Here is a 23,356-nt window from a genome sequence, read left to right as displayed (position 1 = left end):
ACTTTTAAGAACACAAACTATATCTTATTCAACCTCAAGTCTCCTGCAGCTCAAATAGAATACTGGGTTGACCAAAAAGTTCATTCGGATTTTCCCATCACATCTGATGGAAACACTCTAACTTTTGATCAACCAATACTTTGCACATGGACATAATTAAAAGTACGTTTATTTGACTTCATTCAGCAATAGACAGAGTCTTAAAGAAACTTTCCCCAAAACAAATTATAGAAGTGAAAAAAATGATCCCAAGATTGGAAACATGTACCTAAAGATTTAAGAAAAGACACAGATAATATAGCAGAGGATAATCCTGACCTTCTCACACCCCACTGTGGTGCAAGGTAATGCTACATAACTAGGGCATGACACAGTCCTATAACTTGGGCGATGCTTAGAACCACAAATGTTTCTTCTGACCTCTGCACTCATTCCTACTATTTCTGTACTGAGTTTACCAAAGCCTCTTGAAAACTAAGAGCACCCTTAAAAGCAAAAGGTAATGAAGCTTATATGACATAGAAGAGGTCATGAAATCAGATTTACTCTTTGAAATGCGTGGTGGGAGCACTCTCACTAGATTAAAGTGGACTGCCACTCTTTTTTTTGGTTTCTTTAACAAAAACAAGTCAATTATATCTCAGTTGAAAAAAGAAAATTTTACCATGCAACCACAGAAGACAGCAAATCCAACAATCAAATAAATGCAAACCCCCTTTAGGGAAGTCAGTCCTATCTTGAGCTTTTCTTTCCTCACATTTCCCTTTCTAAGCTTGTTCAAATACCTAGTTCAACTTAATGCAATGCTTAACCATAAAAAGAAAAAGGAAATTAAGCACACTGAAAAAATGTTTTGGGATTTTAACTTTGGTTTTGAGATACAAAGAACTTTTTAAAAAATAAAAATCTCATGACTAAGAAAATCAAAATGTGGCCATCAAACTGTATCAAGCTATAGGTTACAGAAGAAGCCCAATCTAACCTTAATTCTTAATCAGTTCTGAGCCATCCTAAACTTACTGAACTGAAACAAAATACTTGATAATTAATTGCAGTGCCCCAGGTGAAATGGAACTGAGGCTCCGTTTTGGCCTAACTTTTGCCTTTATTTTTTCTTCTTATCTTTGCCACTTCACACACACATGCACACACCTCAAACTGTCCAGAATGATCACAGTGCAGTATACACAGCAGATACAACCACATATAAATAGTGTACGTGTGTTTTTATGTATGTATATGGGCATCCATAAATTTATATTCAACCTGTAATATAAAATCTGGATGCTGGGTTTGAGTGTATCGTTGGACACTGAGTCAATATTCCTGATCGGAAATGTAAATCTGCTCTCCAAATCCACAGAAACGAAAAGTTAAAACTTCTGTGCCTTATTTATTCTTTTATCTAGATTGCCATGACACTACCTGTTGTCCTGAATGCCTCAAAAATATTTGTATTCCCATTTATTGATGGTGGCATACTTATAGCCCTGTGAAGTCATGGTATTTTTGAGAGTATATACATTTTTGCAAAATGAGCAGGTGCTCTCTAAGGTAGTATTTAAAGATTTTCTCCAAAAGATCTGAAAACCATCCCCAGCTCAGGAAATTCAATGTAAAATTTTAGTGAACAATGCTCAACCCCTCCCACCCCCCAAAAGTACAGAAGTACATGATAAATGCAAGAAACAAAAGCTAAGCAAATTCTTACAAATTAAAAGTATGAAATCCAGTCCCTTCAATCCCTTTCAATATAAAACAAATCATCCATACTGGTCACGCAGACAGTTCTCTCTCCATTCAAATTATTCACTTGAAGATAAGCTCCCACCAAACTCTTTAGGGGTTTAGCTAATTTACTGCACAGATACGGCACGTCTGTTGTAATAACAGGTAGGATGTATTGGGGTCGACCATTTATCAGAATTAGACTTCTTTTCTCAATTCACAGTGAATTATGCTGCCTACATGACTCCCCTCTCTCAGAGCCTGCCATCCCCTTACGGCCCCTAATGTGGCAGGCAAACCAAATTGACAGTCTCATCTTGTCAACAAGGGGTGATTCTCCTGAGAAGCCATTTAACTTTGCCGAGGAAGCAATGTATTAATGTGCCTGTCCCAGGAATGTTAATCATCTTCAAGCTTCCGACCTAACTTTGACGTGAACGAAATCACCAAATTTGTTTACTAAATGAATCGTAATATGCTAATAAGAAAGCATGACATATATGGAAAAGCCAAACAGATGGTTTGTTTACTCCACTTTGCAACTTTATAAATGTTGTAACTCTGAAGATGTTAGTGAGAATTACTGGTTTGTTGGCAGAGGCGAACGTGTCTCTCGCATACTAAATCTGGCACTACGGCTACAAAACAATTTGTCATTGCTGTGGAATGCTTAAAAAATGTTAATGTGGTGATGGCATGTGGGAAGGAAGATTGGTGGATGGAAAATGTCTATGCTGGATATTCAGGTTAAGTGCAGAATTGATATCCAACGCTGTTCCCTAACCATTTTACTTCTGAGCTGTATCTGACACATCGAGGCTTCCCGAGGGTGCTGATTATTCAACAGATAACCTGTTGCACTGTAATGTGAGATGTGTGTTACACTGTGAATAGCATTATGTTTTCACAGCATTTGGAAAATTTCTCAATCAGGCAGCTCATATGGTGCTCAGCTTACTACTACTGTTGGGTAAGAGAAAGCAAAGCCATTCATCCCGGCATCTTTTAAGGACTTGAATAAAACCTGAGCTACAATTTTGAGATGTATATTTACCCTGGATGAACTGCTGCTGCTGCTCCTGCTAAGTCACTTCAGTCGTGTCCGACTCTGTGTGACCCCATAGACGGCAGCCCACCAGGCTCCCCGGTCCCTGGGATTCTCCAGGCAAGAACACTGGAGTGGGCTGCCATTTCCTTCTCCAATGCATGAAAGTGAAGTCGCTCAGTTGTGTCTGACTCTTAGCGACCCTGTGGACTGCAGCCTACCAGGCTCCTCTGTCCATGGGATTTTCCAGGCAAGAGTACTGGAGTGGGGTGCCATCGCCTTCTCCGCTGGATGAACTAACTCTCCAGTTTCCCATCCCATGTTTTACCATCTTATACAAAGAGTTCCGAATATCTATTTCCAAAGCAGTAAGAATGCATTTTTCTCTTGACATTCAAATTTCTTCTCCTATTTAAAAATAAGCTTTCTTTTCTAATGTGTACAACATGGAACATCAGTTTCTTTCTGAGATCTTTTTCAAAGGAAATTCTTCCTAACTATCCAAGAAGGTTTTATATCATTAAAACAATTTGTGATCTTTTAAAAAGAGAGCATTAGGGATGTGTGAATTTCCCAAGGGACAGGATTTTGTAGGCAATATTATAATTGAGCTACGGCCTTATCTAGAATTCTGTGTTGAAAATGAAACTATTTAAGACACATGAACAAAAAGAATGCACAAAAATCTAATTTATATCTTTGGTTAAATGGTGTCAAAACTACCAACAGGAAAACTTCAGTTAAGCAACCAGCAACACAACTACGCTACCTTCCAATGTTTAGAAACATTCAGATTTTTTGGAAATTCTTTTTACTCCTGATTCACACAAGCATAACCATAGAAGCAGAATTCTGTATGAAAGAGGTGCTTATTGCTTCCAATACCAGTAACCACTTCCCCCAACTTCTTAGTCCTATATATACATACTGAGACCACCACACATCTTGTGGGATTCACCTAGTGTATCACCACAGAAATTTCTACCCGTCTGCCGAAGAGAAACGAGAGCAAACCAAGCTAAAGAAACCTCTGACTTCATCTTGTTGCCCAAGGATCACTTTGAAGCAAGAAACATTAGCAGCTTTCCCAGCCTGGCGCATCTCATTTGAAACATCTCCTCGTTCCTGACCAACAAAGAAAATTTCAATAAGGTACTTTTACTGGTTTAACAACAGTGAGCTCCTGGGATTGTCAAAGTGCTAAGCCTTTTCCAAGGAGAGAAGAAATCAGCAGCTCAAATATAATTAACCTTCCATTCTCAATGCAAACTGCCACGCACAGGAGCTCTGCAGTCTATTAGCGAAGTTATAATGGCCAACGGGCAGAAGCGAAATTGGTCAAAAAGTTGGCTGCTGCTGTCATATTTTTGGAATTATGATTAATGGCACTAATAATGTGGATGATTACTGATATGTGTATCTCCAGCAGTTTATCATATTGCTCTGGCTGCCTACGTCCACAATAAGCAGGATGCTATCATTTACCTCTTTATTGAAGGCAATCCTTCTCTTGAAGGAGCATATTCTAATTACTTCGTAATGTTTTATGTCTTAAACATTTTGCAGCTCTGGACCTTGCCAACTGCTTCATGTCTACCATTGATTAATTACTGAATGTTTAATCAAAATTTAGAACCTAATGTAGTCATTTATGAGCACACTGCAGTGCCAAAGTAGTTAGGCTCTGCTCCCAAGTTTGGGGAGTGCTGGGTTAAAAATCAAATCCCAGCCAGGCATGAGGATCCAAGAATTTCACCTTGGGTGCTCTGAGGTTGCCAATTCCATCTCTGCTGATGAATGGAAGGTAATCTAACTACAGGGTAAACAGCATCTTTACCTCCCCTCTCCCCACTGGATCTCTCCCTCTTCTCCTGATTCCCTAATCAACAGAGCACCGCTGACTGCTTGCTTCTCAGAGCAAGAAGGTTCTTCCTGAAAACCCATCTCAAGAACATAGCTTTGAAGTGGTTAAACAAGTGAAAAATAATTTGCTGGGACAAATACATAAGTTTTTTTTTTTTTAATGTGGATTTTTTATGGTACTGTCATACAACCATTCACCGTTGAAGTTAAGTGTTTTTTTAATACCATTACTGAACTGCTGAAATGGATGCTAATATAGCTTGGAGTGCTAATGTCAAGTCCTGGTAATAAAAAAGACAGACTGCTGAATGAAATAATTTCAAGTAAAAAATAGAACAAAAGTGCTCTCTCTCTTGCTCTCCACTTTTATTGAATTGGGACTGACTGAGCCAATTGCTTTAGAAGTCTGTAAAACACAATTACTAGTGAGCGGACTGACCCCCCAGTGCCCCCTTGGTGACAGAGCGGACTAAAAAGCCAGCAGAGTTCGAGCGGCTCCCCTTAGCTGGCCGTCAGACCCAGGAGGCTTACTTCTGAAGGTCTGTCGTTCTCATCGCCCAAATCTGTCTCTTCTGACTGAAAAAAAATCTTATTTCCCATCCATGTGCTAAAGTAACTTCATACATCATTTCCCAAGATGAAGATGTCTATTCTGGCAATTAAGAACGATCTGTCTTTTGATATTCTGATTTATGTGGCTGTTCACATATAAACACACATATACTTTATGTGGATACATTTACATGAGAACGTTAGCATAGTTTCTGAATAGCTGGCAATAACTCCAATTGATATATGCAATAGCAAACTGGAGCCATCACTTACATATGTTCAGGTTAGAAACACAGCTTTTTTTTTTTTTTTTCCTAAGGTAAAGTCAAAATAATTAGAGCAAGCAAGAAAAAGAATTAAACCAGAAGTAGGTAACATTTTCCCCCCCTAGTTAATAAAAGAAGTAATAAACTCCATAAAGTACTAGAGTTAAGATCACTAACACTTCAGGCATAACAGCTTTCTACCAGGAATTTACAACTCCTGTTTTAATTCAAGCTGCTTGCATTAGGACATAAACTCTAGGTATTTTAAAAAAGTGTAGCTTTCTGTTAAGTAACTGAAGAAAAATTGTCCTTTCCTGAAAAGCATTCTTTTTTCCTCTTTCTCAGCTTGCTTCTCTCTCACACATGCACACACACACATCTTGGCACTCAAGAATCAAAGTTAATAAATCCTTTTTTTATGACATTGTAATTTTTTGGCAAGTGTAAACTCCTTTCATATTCTGCCACATTCATTTATTTGAAGCTTGTGGGAGTCTTAAGGCAAAAACATTAAATTATTTCTGAGAAGGCTTTTTAAAAAGAGAAAAAGAAAGGCTTTCTAGCCCAACCTTCACAATGAAATTTCAACAGAGAAAGAAAAGTCTGTTTCCTTAGCACAACAACAACAAATCACTCAGCAAGAAAGGGCTGGTAGACGCTTCTTACCTTATGGAGAACCCACTTTTGCAGGATACAAGCAAATACTAATATGTATGTGAAGTCTCATAACCTGCTTCCAGGTGAGAAATGGCCTTTCTTATTTGTTTTAAAAAAGAAAAGACTATCTACAAAAACAAATACTTAGAATGAATCATTATGAGAAAGAATGAGACCAAAAAAGTCTAGCCGGCGATCAGATAGATGATGGGAAACGCAAGGGAGACGGAAATCATGAAGATGACCCTTTCAAAGTGGTGCTATCTTGAAAATTACCACCTATGCATGCAGTATGTACATGCTGATCTAAATGCTATTTCTGCCTGGATTTTCAAGTTCCCAGTGGAGAGAGTAGTAGCTCATTCCTTTTGAGGGAAGGTAGGAATACAGGGTATATGGAAGCATTGCATTTACGCAGTAGAAGTTATGTAGTCACAAGAGATTTAATGGTACTCCTACCAAGAGAAATTTGTAAGAACTTCTTTGTATCATGGACAGGAAGTCCTTTGCTCACCATTAAGCTTTGTTGTCTAGTTGGTAGGCAGTTTGGTGGAAGTGATTGGTGTACTTCTTGGGCTGGAGGAGTGAAAGGTCAGCAGAGGCTTAAATGAGCTTGTCTTACATCCAGCTGGGCCAGCAGGAGGTCATTAGGAAGATCCGAGGCTCATGGTAGGCTTGACAGAGTCTCTCCCCATGATACAAGGAGGCCGTTTTGCTCACTGCCCTTCTCCCAGGATATAAAAAGAACCCCCGAGACAGGAATGACACTGAAGTTTATCTTACTACCAAAGTTTCACTTGAGGAGGGCACAACTAGCAATTACTCAGAAGGGGGAATTTATTTTGTTTGCCTTTGATGGAAAGTAATGGAGATAAGTACAAAAGACCTATTGATCTCCTGGCTGTATTGTGAAACTAAAAAGAGTAACAGAGGGGGAAAAAAATGTCTTCCTTTAAAAGTCAGAGGACCAACATGACTTTACCTTTTAAAAGAATTCTGGTAAAGGAGAGCTGCAGTTTGGATGGCAAAAAATATAGGAAATGAAAAAGCTGATGCCTTAAAAAGTGTTCTCTTCTCGTACTTGGAGAAGATTAACACACTGTTTGACAGCTAATTGTATTAGGGCAAATACACTAATAGTTATCTTAAATTGGTGCTAAGTGGCTTATTTCTTGGAGGTATTGCCTGGTGAAATCATATGCATTTATTGAAAATCTCTCTTTGGAAACTTACAGAGAACTTTTCTAAACAAGAATGATGGCAAAAATGGATGTCACTGTTGGGAAGGTGAAAACAGGAGGCAGGTAGCATGTTTTCGCATCTTCACCTCTGCTGTTAATGTATGCAGTGGCTCGTCAGAGGTAGCTTATGTTAATTTATTCCTGCACACCTGTACAGGGCTGGAAGTCAGGTAATCAAACAAGCAAAAACCATACATCTCTGCTTTTTAGCTACGGCTACCCAGAGGCCTATATAGGAACAAATTTAGTTCTGGAGACATCAGCAGGTTTTAATAAACCAAATACAGATGTCTTACTTCATACAAATCAAGAAGTTTACATGTTTAAATCTGGACGGATTTAAGTAGCAATCAAAGAGAAGGTTTCCACTTGGCACCAATGGTTGCCTCATATTTATTTATAAATCACCCTAAGCAAATATTATTTTGTTTCTAAATTTATTCATGGGGCTGAATCACCTTTCCTACACCTTGAAGATCAAACATAATGCTTACCTTTCTGATAAAATTCAAGACAAACTGTAGCCATGAGTGGCCACTATTCTCAGAGGGAAGAGAGGAGCAAAGATGGTAAAACTCATGTTAAGATGAAAAACAAACAGATTAAGTATTTCCTTCTATGCAGACCATCTAGTTTCTGTAGACAAAGTCTTCATTATAGTTGAGGAAGTTTTAAAACAGCGAATCACTGAAACAGGTATAAATAGATTTTTAACATACTAACAAATGATAAGGAATTCAGTAGAAGAGGACACAGGGGGTTTTATTTTTTGGAATAAAAACCAAATGTAATTTATAAATGGGCTTCCCTAATATACAGATGATCCATGGACACTCAGCCCTCCTGGGGATCAAAACACCAGACAGAGGATAAGAAATGACCATAGAAAGCCACGGCCAACCAATTCTATGACATTCTTCAAGAAAATGTCCTTTATGAAGACTGTAGGTTCTAGGCCAGTTAGAATTCTTCTTCCCAGGGAGTATTTTCATAGGTATACTTCAAAGCCTAGAGTCAGCTTTGCTGTTCCCTGACAGAAGAGCATCTTAGCAGAAAAATCAAGGGACAAACAAGAAAGAAGTACAGGTGTCTAGTGACTGTTGGGTGTAACACTACACACTACTATCAGTATACACTTAAACACTTAAATATCAGTCATCGCCTTATAGTTCTGTAGTTCTACTTCCATCCCGCTAACTGCCTGTCTGAGACCACACACACAACTCCCTCAAATATAACCCTCTTGGCAGAAGCCGAGGAAGACCTGTTTCTCACTCCGGTAAGGTGTTCTAAGCCCAAAGACAAGAAGGCTGTTTTCATAAATAGAAGGAAGAGGGTTTATTCTGTTAAGTTTTATCACAGGTAAACCCCTTGCATACTTCGACCCCACCTCAAAATGCCTTCTAATGCTCTGTTTGCACAAGGAAGATATTGCGGAGTCCAGAATGGATGAATCGAGACGCTGGGGAGAGGAGAGAAATGGACACAGGCACAGCAGGATTAAAGACAGAGGGGGATTTCTGCTTGGGAAGGTGTGTTGGTGCAGAGAAAGGCAAGAAAACTTACTAGCTTCATAGTGAATTGAGGAGGAAAAAAGCAGGGGCATAAAATTCCTGGGGTTCTTGTGACTGATACAAAGAAAAGTGAAGAGACAAGGGAGGAGAAGTCTACTGGGTAGATTTGAGATGTGAGGCAGAGGCTTTGTGAATAAGATCAAATTACAGGTCAACATTAGTTGATGACAATGAAACAGGGGTACAATTATAGAGCAGTTACATTTCCTGAGATGCAGAAGAGGATGGTATTTAACGGCATCCCTGTTTTTGCTTATTTGGTGGTAGCTACGCTCACATATTAAGTCATAGACGCAACAAGGATGAACACTCTTCTTATAAAAAAAAAGTTGAAGTATCAAAGTTTCGGCTAAGTGTTTACCCTTGGGTCAAAAGATTTGAGGACTCTTGAAAAGCAAAGTTTCAAGTGAGAATCAGAAGACTTTCTTGTACTTTTTTTTTCCAATTTGCTTCTTATTGCGTGTGACAAACTTCCAGAATTAAAACGATTTGGCGTGACATGCTATTTCACCCATATGAAATGTAATCACCTGTCTTCTGGGGTTTGCAATCTCTTGTGAGACTGAACATACATGGGAGACTATCTGTATTATGCTTCCCACCTGGAATAGCCTATATCCTAGTTATCCTGGGCAGTGGTCTCAACTTGTATATGGATGGTCAACCATGGAACGCTCAATCCTTAGAATAAAATTAGAAATATTCTGCTTCTATCAATAAATGTTTTTCCTCAGACAAACCACCCTCTCCACAGTACTTTCTTATATACTGAGGCATAAAAACAGCGCTTGCATTTTCTAGTGGCTTGATGTAAATGAAAGAACCAAGCTTTGGGTGTTGTAGCCTTTGGTCCCAGAGCCATTTATCTGAGTGTTATGACTTGCAGTATTTTCAGCAAAACAACTAAAACTGTGATAGGAATTCATGCAAATAAGCTTAAATTTTGGCTTCTCTTCAAACACTCCATTTCCATAAATATTTTATGCAGTTTTTCATGAGTCTTTTATTTTTGTTAAAAAAAATCCAATGCATTAACCTCATTATCACAAGTGCACTATTTCAAATGTAAAAGAATGAATATTACTTACAAACGTGGGGGGGATGGATATAGTATTATATTTTATTATTCAAAGTCTAGCTATCTTAACTGCTGTATTCTGGGACTGTTAATGATAACCTGGAACTTCAGAACTCTGTGACCATAAAACATTTTTACAGAACAAGGTAAATGGAGTTGGGGGGAGGGAATTTTTTAAGAAGATAGATTTCTCTTCAAAGCATGTTTTGAATTGTATGAAGAAAGCTACTGAATTTTCTCAGAGCTTTTGCTTTTCATGCATTGGGTCCCATGTATTTTAGTATAAAAGGAAAAAGTATTTTCTTCTTTAATTTTAAGAAGACTGAACTTTTAAATATGGCAAAAACAGAACATTCTAGAGGCAGGTCACTACTTTTCAGTGTACTTCTATTGTATGTTACTTTATCAAACAACTCTACCCACCTGGGAAACACTAGAATTTGGGGGGTAGCTATTTGGAAACTTCCTAGTTAATATTGTTTCTTCTACATATATTGATTTTTACCATGTAAAAAATTTTCTCCAGATACATTATTAAAAGACAATGTAAAACCAAAACCTGCATTTGTTATCATGGGATGAACTAACTGTGTGACTCTCGTTAGGCTGGTGTGTAATACTCTGCTCATAAGCTTATCTCCACAAGGGGAAAACAACTGTGCCACTCCACCACTGACCACCTTAACACATTCCTTTTATATTACATTTGCTTTAAGATTGAAAAAGAACACTGTAGGTTTAGGACCAGCTGCTTCTGTTTAAGCCCAACTGTTTCAGAGCCACAGCTACATACCTAAGGTGTGATGTCATCTGAAGGCTGGACATAATATATTCTAACTGATCCTCAAAGTATATGCATGCCTCCCCTTCTATGCATAATTCCCATGACAGACTATATTTCAGAGATGTGCTCCAAGACACTGTGAAGTTGAAGTAACCCACAATCGTCATAACAGTTCCCCATATCAACAACTACTTTGGTCCCATTTTCTTCCGCTATTTCTACAACTCTTAAAGAATTCATGGACACACTAAATACTCATGTAAGAACGATAACATTTCTGGTTATACCTACGCAGATGCAGGCTGTCTCGATGTCCTGGACCTATGGTTCTTTCCATCCGTAAATTTCTGTTTCTATATTGGATAAATACGTGTGTATGAAGATAATATATTGATTTAATTATAAAGCCACAAGGCAAAGCAGAAATATATATAACAGAAGCTGCAGCTTCTAAGTGAAGGTTCACGGGAAAGCAGGGAACTGTGTACACAGTTAACTTATTCACACCTAGATGCATGGAGACACACACACACATACACACAAAGCACAGAGAAAAATGGCGTGCATTACTGAGTAAGATGGCGTATGATTCTGCATGCTTAATCAGAACAAGCATCGACTGCAACAATCCTTCACGAGCATGGCAGCCTGGGGATCACGCGGTCACTGTGGACAATCTTTACAGTGCATCGAAAACATTGAAGTTGGATTTTTTTTAATGTGTCAAGTCCACCATGACTGGCACCCTCCACCCCCCGGCAGGAGCAGCCAATGGAGATTTACTGACCTGTCTCTGCTTCGGCGAGAGGGGAAGGCAGCGTTGCAGCCAGCCACCGTGCAGACATGCATCTCTTTCAAGTGAACGTTTCTGTAGTGAAGCTTCACGCTGTAGGAGCTTTTGAAACTCTTCTTGCACACATAACAGATTTTAGGGTCTGGGCTAGAACACAGGTCCCCTTCTGGGGAGAACTTCTGAGGGCTGCCGTAATTCAGAGACGATGTAAAACTCTCGTGCAGGGCTGCCATGCTGGCACCCCCGCCGTTGTACAGTCCATACTGGCTCATGTAAAACATGTCATAAGTGGGATCTGTAAACTCCTCCTTCACCTTGATGACATCCTGGTGAGAGGGCTCACTGTGGTTCTCGTCCGGCCTCTCACTGCTCATCAGGACTTTCTCGCTCACCTCACCGTGCATGTGCTCATCCCCCTCCATGGATTCCTCACCAAGTTTGGGCTCCGAAGACTCAGACTCATTCTCATAGTCCCGCTCAGGTTCTTGGTCCTCAGAAGTCATGCTGTCAGCCCTTCTTATTTCTGTCCTTGAAATGCACCGGGTCCTGCTATGCTTAGAAAAGTCCTTCACCGACATGCCCGGACTCATCTCCTCCTGGGAGTGGCAGTGATTGTCATGGCCCCCATCGTTGACCACGGCCCCGCTGTCGTTGGGGTCGTCATCGTCATCGTCAAACTCATCGGCGGTGTCGATAATTTCCTTCTCGATCTTCACAGGCATGCTGGACTTCCTGGGCTTCTTCTTGGGCGCCAGGTCGGCACTGGGCTCATGAGTGGCCATCATCACTACTGGCACTGCTGGCTCAGAGGAGGGTGGGGGGTGCTGCTCTATGGTACCACTGGTTGGAATGATGGGACTGGTCGGGAGGGAGGTCGGAGGACTCACCATTTCCCCTGGAGTGAGTAAACTTCTATAAAATGGAGGAACTGGTTGGACAGTCTTTAGTCCAGAGAACACCAGCTGGCTAGGGAGAGGGTTCTGTAACACGGGGTCTAGTGGGGGAGTGGTAAAACCCATTGGGGGCCGGCCAGGGCTCGTGAGTGTGAGATTCGATTTTGTACTTGCTATGACGGGGGTGGCGGCCCCGGACGTGGCCCGGATTAGATCTTTGTCTCGGTTGTTCCTTAGCATAGGCATGTGAAGGCGAGGGTTAGGGTTCGCACTGTGGCGGTTCCGGCTGCGGAGGGAGCTAAAGACCATATTGCAGCCTTCAATGGTGCACCGATGTTTGATCTTCAGGTGAACGGCATTATAATGGATTTTGAGAGTACCTTTGTCATAGAACGTCTTCCCACACGCGTTACAGAACACTCTTCCCTTCCGGGAGGCTGACCCCATCCTTCTCATCCGGTGGATCCGGAATGAGCTCTTCGGGTGTTCAGTTTTGGACAGATCACTGACTGGGGCGGAATTCTGAATGGGGGACACGCAGGCTGGCTCGGTTTTGGGCTCCACGTTAGTGATGCTGGTCAGGGCATTTCTATTGGGCGTTTGATCATTCTTATAGGGCGTGGGGGAGACTTCAGACTCACTGCTCTCATTATATTCATTCTGGGTGGAAAGGCTGGGCTCCCGCAGCCTCAGTCCTGGTTGCTCTAACAGCAGCCCGTTCGGAGGCAATCCTAGCAGCGGGGCTGAGACCGGGTTTATGTACTGGAATGGCAGTAGGAAGGCAAGGCTGTTGGGGATGTTTTCAAAGTGATGAATGCTGGAAGGGTTGCTGTTCTCTAGATGGGCGAGGAGGCTAGGACTCCTGGTGCGATTATTGCTCTCAATGAAAGTTCTGATGTCTGAGTCTGTCTTTGAAGATGGTACAGCTACGGCCTGCCCTTCTTTCTCCTGAATCGCCATCAGCTCCACGATGGATTTGGTTTCTCCGAACCGCAGAAACTGCTGAAGGGTGATGATTTCCTCTTCTCGAGACATGATGGCCCAGCGGTCCAGCACCTTGCCGGCAGCATCCTGGAGGCCACATCAAAGAAACGACAAAGACAAACACAGAAACTTATTGATTGTGCATAATTATTCAGTGCAGCTGAAGGTGCTCTGTCTGCTCACGGAACACCGCGAGCAAGAGCAGAAAACAACATGCAAGCTCTGTTAATATACAAGTTGATCCACAAAGCAAACTTTTCTGCCATGCAAATGCAGTCATTAGAGTCACAGTTAGAGAAACAGATTGAGTTTAATAATGTCAAAGCAAACAAAACGTAGACCACGGGGGCTCTGTGATCTAAAATGCCTGCACTCTACTGCTACTTTTAACAACAATGGTCTATAGACTATGCAAGTATTTAGCATATATTAGTACAAGACGCAAACTCTTGCTGTGCAACCCAGTGTATGCAAAAGCAAAACATAACATGGTACCTTAATCTTTATCAAATAGTGACACCACAGGAAGGAATTAGGTACATTTTTCAAATTTTATTTTTTTTCTTTTCAAATTTTCTTTAACACAATCAGACATGACACTGGATTCAATGATGAAACTTCTTTTAAATAAGAGCTATTATCTGAGTTTCTAAATCACGAAGATGAATGAAGTAGCGTCACCCCCATACTCACATTGCTATGCTGTATTTCTCCCCTTTCGAGTGGCTGAATTTTAGTGTCATGTTACAGTAGGCAACTTCATAAGGTAGAGTAAGGAAACACAGTAGTTGTACTTTTTCTGAAAATTGATTGTAATTCTATGATTCAAAGTTTGAGTTAAGAGTATTTGACTTTTTATGATCTTGTTATAAATGACAGTTATAGATATTCAGAAAGTAAACATGTGATGGATTTAGATAAGAATGTGTAAAAATATTGTCTCTTAACATCCTGCTCTGATAGTAGAGAGTGTCCACAGAGAATACACATCAGTAATCACCAGACTATGTGTTGTTAAATATACATTAAAAAGCATTTCACACTTTCATTTTTGCTAGTAACTATGAGATATGCCTGGAGGTAGCACTTAAAAATCCTGCAATGTAACGTCAGGCAATCCATTTCAGTATGGATTGAGAGAAACCTATTCAAACACTTAATGACTCCATCATCTTCTAGGGCATAGCTCCTTCCCACCAGGACAGGACACTTGGCAACTCTCTGTGAACAGTACTTGTTCCAACCCTTGACAGTCGATTTATGGAAGCACAAAATCATCTTAAATACAAGACAAGAACCTTATTAATTACAAAGAGGAAAATCATAACATTGTAAGGAAGAAACCTAGCAGACACCACCTTAACCAACTTGCCTAAATGAAGGATCGTCACAGACCTTGTGATCTATATACTGAGAAGGATACACTGTGGTTTCTGTGGCATGCTTGCCAAAAAAAAATGCATACCTCAATCTAATTATGAAAAAACATCAGATAAACCAAAATTAAAAGGTGTTCTGCAAAACAGCCGCAAGTATTCTTCAAAGTGTAAACGTTGGAAAAGATTTTTTTTAAGTCAAAGAAACACCAAAGATTGGTTAGAGACTGGAGGAGACTAAGACAGCGCAAATGAATGTAAGATTCTAGGGATCCTAGACCAGAAAAAGAACATTTGTGGGAATACTGGAAAATTTCAGGAAAGTCTCTCAATTAGTGAACAGCGTGGTATCAATCCTAATTTCTCAGTTTTAACAACTGTACTATGCATATGTAAGATGTTACATTAGGGCAAACAGGATAAAGGGAACTGTACTATTTTTACAAAAGAGAATTCTCTCTCATAGACAGTTCTACTCAGCCCTGTGATGTGAAATTCTCTCTGGACCACAACTGTATGGTCTGAATCACAACACCTAATTTGATATTAAGGTGATACTTGTCATTTATTTAAATTACTTAAAAAGAAGCTCTAATAGTTAAAAGTCATTCCTTATAAGGCTCACTTCTGACATTCTATCCTTTTATATGTGTGTTGGTGTCTAGTACTACCTGACCTGCCTCTTGAGAAATCTGTATGCAGGTCAGGAAGCAACAGTTAGAACTGGACATAGAATAACAGACTGGAGCCAAATTAGGCAAGGAGTACATCAAGCCTGTAAATTGTCACCTGGCTTATTTAACTTATATGCAGAGTACATCATAAGAAGCGCTAGGCTGGATGAAGCACAAGCTGGAATCAAGATTGCTGGGAGAAATATCAATAACCTCAGATATGCAGATGACACCACCCTTGTAGCAGAAAAAGTGAAGAACTAGAGCCTCTTGATGAAAGTGAAAGAGGAGAGTGAAAAAGTTGGTTTACAGAATTGAAAGAGACACGTGTACCCCAATGTTCATCGCAGCACTGTTTATAATAGCCAGGACATGGAAGCAACAGATGTCCATCAGCAGATGAATGGATAAGAAAGCTGTGGTACATATACACAATGGAGTATTACTCAGCCATCAAAAAGAATGCATTTGAATCAGTTCTAATGAGGTGAATGAAACTGGAGCCTATTATACAGAATGAAGTGAGCCAGAAAGAAAAACACCAATACAGTATACTAACGCATATTTATGGAATTTAGAAAGATGGTAACGATAACCCTGTGTGTGAGACAGCAAAAGAGATGCAGATGTATAGAACAGTCTTTTGGACTCTGTGGGAGAGGGAGAGGGTGGGATGAGTTGGGAGAATGGCATTGAAACATGTATAATATCATTATATCAAACGAATCACCAGTCTAGGTTTGATGCATGATACTGGATGCTTGGGGCTGGTGCACAGGGATGACCCAGAGGGATGGTATGGGGAGGGAGGAGGGAGGGGGGTTCAGGATGGGGAACACGTGTACATCTGTGGCGGATTCATGTTGATGTATGGCAAAACCAATACAATAGTGTAAAGTAATTAACCTCCAATTAAAATAATTTATATTTTTTTAAAAAGTTGGTTTAAAACTCAACACTCAGGAAACTAATATGGCATCTGGTCCTATCACTTCTAGCAAATAGATGGGGAAACAGCGGAAACAGTGAGAGACTTTATTTTCTCGGGCGTGCTTGTAGCCATGAAATTAAAGACGCTTACTCCTTGGAAGGAAAGTTATCACTAACCTAGACAGCATATTGAAAAGCAGAGACATTACTTTGTCAACAAAGGTCCATCTAGTCAAGGCTATGGTTTTTCCAGTGGTCATGTATGGATGTGAGAGTTGGACTGTGAAGAGGGCTGAGCTCCCAACAATTAATGCTTTTGAACTGTGGTGTTGGAGAAGACTCTTGAGAGTCTCTTGGACCGCAAGGTGATCCAACCAGTCTATCATAAAGGAAATCAGTCCTGAGTGTTCACTGGAAGGACTGATGCTGAAGCTGAAACTCCAATTCTTTGGCCACCTGATGCAAAGAACTGACTCACTGGAAAAGACCCTGATGCTGGGAAAGATTGAAGACAGGAGGAGAAGGGGACAATACAGGAAGAGATGGCTTGATGGCATCACTGACTCAGTGGACATAAGTTCGGGCAAACTCAGGGAGTTGGTGATGGACAGGGAGGCCTGGCGTGCTGCAGTCCATGGGGTCGCGAAGAGTTGGACACGACTGAGCGACTAAACCATGTAAACTGGCAAATACAGATATCCCTCCCTCATTTGTAGGAGAAATCAGCCTTCAGATTAAACGTTCTCATGCAGTTCTCTGCTCACAACAGTCATACCAAGATATGTCGACACAGTGACTGACTGGATAATCCTGGAGTTGCGAAGGAGCCGCTTTTTTAAAAGTATCACTCGTAGCACTGGTCTCCCTTATGTCCTTTATTGGGACAGGGAAGTAGAGGAGACTGTTGGTATTGTAAATAAGCAGAGAAATAAATAGTGATTTTACAGAGATTATCTCATTTGAGTCTTTATAATAGCTTTCAGAGCTCGGCAAATGTTTAACAGATGAGACACCAGAGGTATGACTGCTTAAGGTTGCAAAGATGCTAACTGGGGTCCAGGACTTGAACGCAGAAATTCTGACTCCAGGTTCGCTGAACTTACTGTCATCCATGAGGCCATTTCCCAGGTGGGCACACTGAGTCTGTGATAACAGGGGGCAAGACCTCTCCTGAACAAGGCTGGTCTCCAGATCACTGCCATGTCCTCTTCTACACCATTTTTCCTTTACCATCAAATCCATTTTCTTGATTATTCTTTTTATGAAAGCATTCACTGTGGAAACTCAATCTGAGTGGTGTACAGCCATTTTTACCTCAGGTTCTTCCCAGGTAGCCTGCACCTAAATGTGCATGTTGATACCGTACATACAGAGCTGGCAGCCTCTGATATTAAAATGGGCCTCAGAAACCATAGCAACTGATCAAACCCACCTGAGGCATCTCCTTTCCATCACCCTTCTGTCTTCCCTCCCCTAACGGTACACAGCAGTCCCATATGGTTTCTCTTTTCTCCTGGCCCGCCACGAATGCCTGCTGCTATTTCTAAATCTACTGCCTTTCAGATTCTTTTTTAGTCCTGAGTGGCTGTCTCCACTAAAATGGAGACTGCTCTGTTAAACTACTTACTTCTGGTGGAAGAGATCCAGGTAAGCAAGGTTTAGAACTTTGCTGGTTGCCTGAATGGTAAAAGAGAAGCTTTATTTATCATGGTAACAGAAGCATCCATTTATATTTACCTAGAAGGACAACTGAGTGACTTCACTTTTGCTTTTCACTTTCATGCATTGGAGAAGGAAATGGCAACCCACTCCAGTACTCTTGCCTGGAGAATCCCAGAGACAGAGGAGCCTAGTGGGCTGCCGTCTATGGGGTTGCACAGAGTCGGACACGACTGAAGCGACTTAGCAGCAGCAGCAGAAGGACAACATAGTATCTTTGTAAATGAATGTGCCTGGGGACAGGTCAAGTATCTACATGACATACTCCAACTAGAATCCTCCTGATAGGGTACCCTCTGGATCCAGGCAATGTGACGTTCTTTCCAAAGAAGCCATCATTCATCAAGACCATCTAAAGACCATCCCTTTCATAAACAGAAAAACTGCAACAAGAAACAAAGTTGATTGTCTCATGTAATAGAATGGGTCTGAAAGCTCAATGCAAGGAATGACTATCAGTTTTAGCATATCCTTCAACTCCTTTAAGTTGAAGGGAGTTAGAAATCATCAAAGGAAAACAAGGGAGGCCCAGGATTTTTGCCTGGAGATCTTTGTGACAGAGGTAATCCGGATCTGGTGCAGTGATTCTTAAACCATGGCTTAAGACTCCTCTGTTAAGACTTTACATGAGTGGCCTGAAAGAAAGTAAAAGTGAAGTCGCTCAGTTGTGTCCGACTCTTTGCGACCCTCATGGACTGTAGCCCACCATGCTCCTCTGCCCATGGGATTTTCCAGGCAAGAGTAGTGGAGTGGGTTGCCATTTCCTTCTCCAGAGGATCTTCCTGACCCAGGGATCGAACCCAGGTCTCCCGCATTGTAAGCAAGACGCTTTACCGTCTGAGCCACCATGAAAGTCCTAACCATGAGTGGCCCATATGCTATCAAAAAGGACCACTCTGCAAGGAATTGAGAGTAGCTATCTGGTAACTTTCAGGACAATGTGACACTGCTGTACAATGAAAGACATGGTCATTTCTTCTTTTAAAATTAACTGATTTTTACTTTATTTAACTTAAGTATTGGCTCAAGATCAGCTGGGGGAAAACTGGTCCTTCCTCACGGATAGTTTGAGAAGTACAAATCTAAAACCTAGGCCTCCTTATCATGTCAACTACACTTTACCAGTGATTGAGAGCCATAAAGAGAATTTGGTATTGTCACAAAATAAACAGTAATGGAAAGAATTCAATCTGTTAGGTCACTATGGACATCCTGACCGCTTCATACTGGGATAATGGGCTTGTGTGTGGATGAAAAGTCACATCAGAGTGAGCAATTGGATTCGCGTCCTTCCCATTCGTATTGTAGCTGGTGACTGAGTTACTTTCGGCTCCCCCATTTGTAACCAGCGCTCAATGACCATTTCATTGGAAATTATTATTTACAAAATAAGGATGATAAGATTTGTCCTGCTAAGTGAAATGCAAAGTATTAGCATAAATACTTTTTTTTAATTTTTGGCTACACCATGTCAGTCTGTGGGATTCTAGTTCTATAACCAGGGATCAAACACAATGAAATGTGTTGGCAATGAAAGCACGGAGCCCTAACCACTGGACAACCAGTGAAGTCCCTAGGATAAGTATTGATTTCCTATGATAATAATTGGCTATCCTATCAATTAGAAGATTTGTAAGCAAATAATCCAGACTTATAAACCAGTTTTACTGGGTTCAGAAACAGTATAAAACACTTAAAATATTTACATCTAAACATTTTAAATGAAAAGCCTTCCTTTTATATTCACTGAACTGGTGCTTATATCACTTAGGAGAAATCTGGCACCCAGTTCAATATGGGTCCAGAGTGATTTTCTAAAATCTTTGTCAGTAGGGTCAACAATCATGGCTTCAGTGGTTTTATTTGGGTCCCTTTTTCATATCAAAATACCTTACATGATGCGTAGTTTTACAACCAAAGTCAAGTAAGATTGACTTTTTTTCTTATGTGATGGAAGGGAGAATAGAGAGGGAAAGATGTGAAGAGACTGGAGAGAGACCAGATAGAGACTCTGGGATCATTAGACTGTCAGCTGACCTTTAGCCCTGAGAATCTGCTTGAAGGCCAAGAATAAACTTGTTTGTGCTCATGGCAGGCCACTAGCATGCTAGAGCACAGAGGGTAACACTGCCTTTCCTTCCACACATGGAAATGAGACCGGAACACTAAACACAGCAGAGACCTAGGGCCTATTTGCTCAGGCACTATTCACATTACGAAGAAATCAGCAAACAGCTTAAAGACCAGCACAGAATAGTGTAATTTTCTACTCTATTTCATAAATTTCTTTCTGTCAAATTTAAGGCATAATTTAAAGGAAAAATAAAAAAAAAGGAATAGCTAAACACTAAAAACATTTCCCCTTTGATCTAATTTTAAAGCTTTTAATGAAATGCTATCCACCTAAAACAAAGCGAGAGGTTTACGAGGCATGCCTTCTGATGCCATGTCTAGATTTGCAAGCATAGTGTGCTATCTTAAGGTATTATTCCATTCCAACTGTATCGGCAACTTATTTTCATGACCAGTCTCCTACTGGGATTTTCTCTTCTTTTTGAGCTGGAATCAGGATTTCTGGGAGAAATATCAATAACCTCAGATATGCAGATGACACCACCCTTATGGCAGAAAGTGAAGAAGAACTAACGAGTCTCTTGATGAAAGTGAAAGAGGAGAGTGAAAATTTGGCTTAAAGCTCAACATTCAGAAAATGAAGATCATGGCATCCGGTCCCATCACTTCATGGCAAATAGATGGGGAAACAATGGAAACAGTGACAGACTTTATTTTTGGGGGCTCCAAAATCACTGCAGATGGTGACTGCACCCATGAAATTAAAAGATGCTTGCTCCTTGGAAGGAAAGTTATGACCAACCTAGACAGCATATTGAAAAGCAGAGACATTACTTTGTCAAAAAGGTCCATCTAGTCAAGGCTATGGCTTTTCTAGTGGTCATGTATGGATGTGAGAGTTGGACTATAAAGAAAGCTGAGCGCCGAAGAATTTATGCTTTTGAACTGTGGTGTTGGAGAAGACTCTTGAGAGTCCCTTGGACTGCAAGGAGATCCAACCAGTCCATCCTAAAGGAGATCACTTCTGGGTGTTCATTGGAAGGACTGATGTTGAAGCTGAAACTCCAATCCTTTGGCCACCTGATGGGAAGAGCTGACTCACTGGAAAAGACCCTGATGCTGGGAAAGATTGAGGGCAGGAGGAGGAGATGACAGAGAATGAGATGGTTGGATGGCATCACCGACACAATGGACTCTGGCAGTTGGTGATAGATAGGGAGGCCTGGCGTGCTGTGGTTCATGGGATCGCAAAGAGTTGGACACGACTGAGTGACTGAACTGAACTGAACTTCTCTCTCCTTCAGGAGGAGTTCAGGTATTAAGGCAAGAGGAATGGACTTGGGTAGAAGGTAGAGAAACGATCCCAAGCCAATCCAGCTTGGTACTCTATCAAAACTGAACTATTAATTGCAGAGGTAAAAACTGATGAAACCATGCTATGCAAAATTTGAAACATACGTTTTTCCAGGTTTTCTTGATGTTTAAGTCTTAATTAAATAGTGGGAGAAATACACAAAGGAATCTTCCTTTAAACTATGGATAGAAACATAACCTTAAGAATGAAAGAAGAAGTCAGACCTAAAAGATAACTGATGTTACTATGCCAGTCAGAGGAATCATCCTTGAAAAGTAATCCTACAAGAAGAGAAATGAGATCAGTAGTTGCCAGGGCCCGAGGGTGGAAGAAAGGACTGGCTGTAAAAGAACAGTGGGAACGTTAGGCAGTGATGGAAATGTTCTATATCCTAAGGCTAATGTACATATGACTATCTAGGTTGTAGACTTAAAAACTCCTAGATTTTTTGGCATGTGAAGTCTACCTCAGTGAAGCTGACACAAAACATTAAACTATGAAAATTGCATGAACTCTCACTCGGAACTCAACATTCACAACTTTCCCCATGTATATATAGACCATCTTCATGTTCCCTGCATTCTGTTGTGAACAGGAAAACACATACCCCCTCCTCCATTCTCTCCTATCTGTAGGGGGTACACAAAAGCCCACTGATGTGGTGAGTAAACATGAGAATTTCTATTTTTTTAACCTAAAAAGACAAATGTGTTACGTTTTTATATGTAAATTTACAATATATTACTAACTTGGAAACAGCTTCACATGCACTGGGGTGCACGCTCATGTATTTTATGGAAAGGATGCGTAGTCATAAAAAGTTTAGGCTGCGTCACTACAGAGCTAATATTGACATGTGGCAGACACGGAGCATGCACACACATCTTCACACACACTCTGGAAGAAGTTGAAGAGTAGTCTGTTAATTCACCCAAGCTCCCCTTCACCTGCCTTTGTGCTGGCCTCTTGGTTAGGTGGACGTGTGTCAAGGAAGTGGCCCAGAAATTACGAAATTTATCATTTAACTGGTAGGTCACCTCAGGGGGAAGTGGTGGGCTCGGACTATTACCTCAGATGTCATGAACAGGGCCAGTCCCTCAACTTCATATGGGGGTGTAGGGGGTTGCTGCAAATGAGAGCTCATGTATGCCACCTGAGGGCTGGGCGGGGCTGCAGGTGAGGGCTGAAAGCACTACCTATAGCTTTACCAAAAAAAATCTTACAGAAGTTATAGAAGTCCTCTTCTCTCCTTTTCACCTACAAGCTACCTGTTTTAGAACTCATGTAGGTCCATATGTGACAAGCAGATATTTCAATTTTCAATTGTTCCTCTAAAAGTCAAGTTACTTTTAAACCCTCTCTTCAGCCAAAAAGTTTAACTGGTCTGGGTACTCTCCACATATATCAGAGTCACTTCCCCTCTTTTTGTTGGGGGGGGGGGGGGTGGAATGGCTAATTATTTATTTATCTAATTTACATGACTTGGCATGGGTTAAAATTTTTGTGTCTGTGTGGCTGCATGTGTGTGTGTGTGTGTGTGTGTGTGTAAGCAAGAAGTGGGGGTGGGAGAGGTGGGGGTGTGCAGGAGCGGGGAGATGAAGAAAAATGGTAAAACAACAACAAAAATTTCTTATTGAAAATAACAGATTCTGGGAAGCACTTGGGGAAATTTTGTAAGCAGTATTGTGATAATTTTTCAGAAACACTTGAAATTATGTGGGGAAACAACTTGGCATGCTTATTTGTTTTAGCAAATTTACATTTAAACACAC

At 40.8% G+C, this 23,356-nt stretch overlaps 1 protein-coding gene across 1 annotated transcript in view; it reads right to left on the bottom strand.

Moving 5' to 3' along the window:
- BNC2 (basonuclin zinc finger protein 2) overlaps window positions 1-23,356 on the bottom strand; it is a 326,012-nt gene that overhangs the window by 4,417 nt on the left and 298,239 nt on the right. Inside the window, 1 exon segment of the mRNA XM_068973578.1 lies at window positions 11,576-13,545. Coding sequence (XP_068829679.1) covers window positions 11,576-13,545 — 1,970 coding nt within the window.

This window comes from Capricornis sumatraensis, chromosome 6, assembly GCF_032405125.1.
Source record: "Capricornis sumatraensis isolate serow.1 chromosome 6, serow.2, whole genome shotgun sequence".
NCBI lineage: Eukaryota > Metazoa > Chordata > Mammalia > Artiodactyla > Bovidae > Capricornis > Capricornis sumatraensis.
This window is presented reverse-complemented; position numbering and strand designations above follow the sequence as displayed.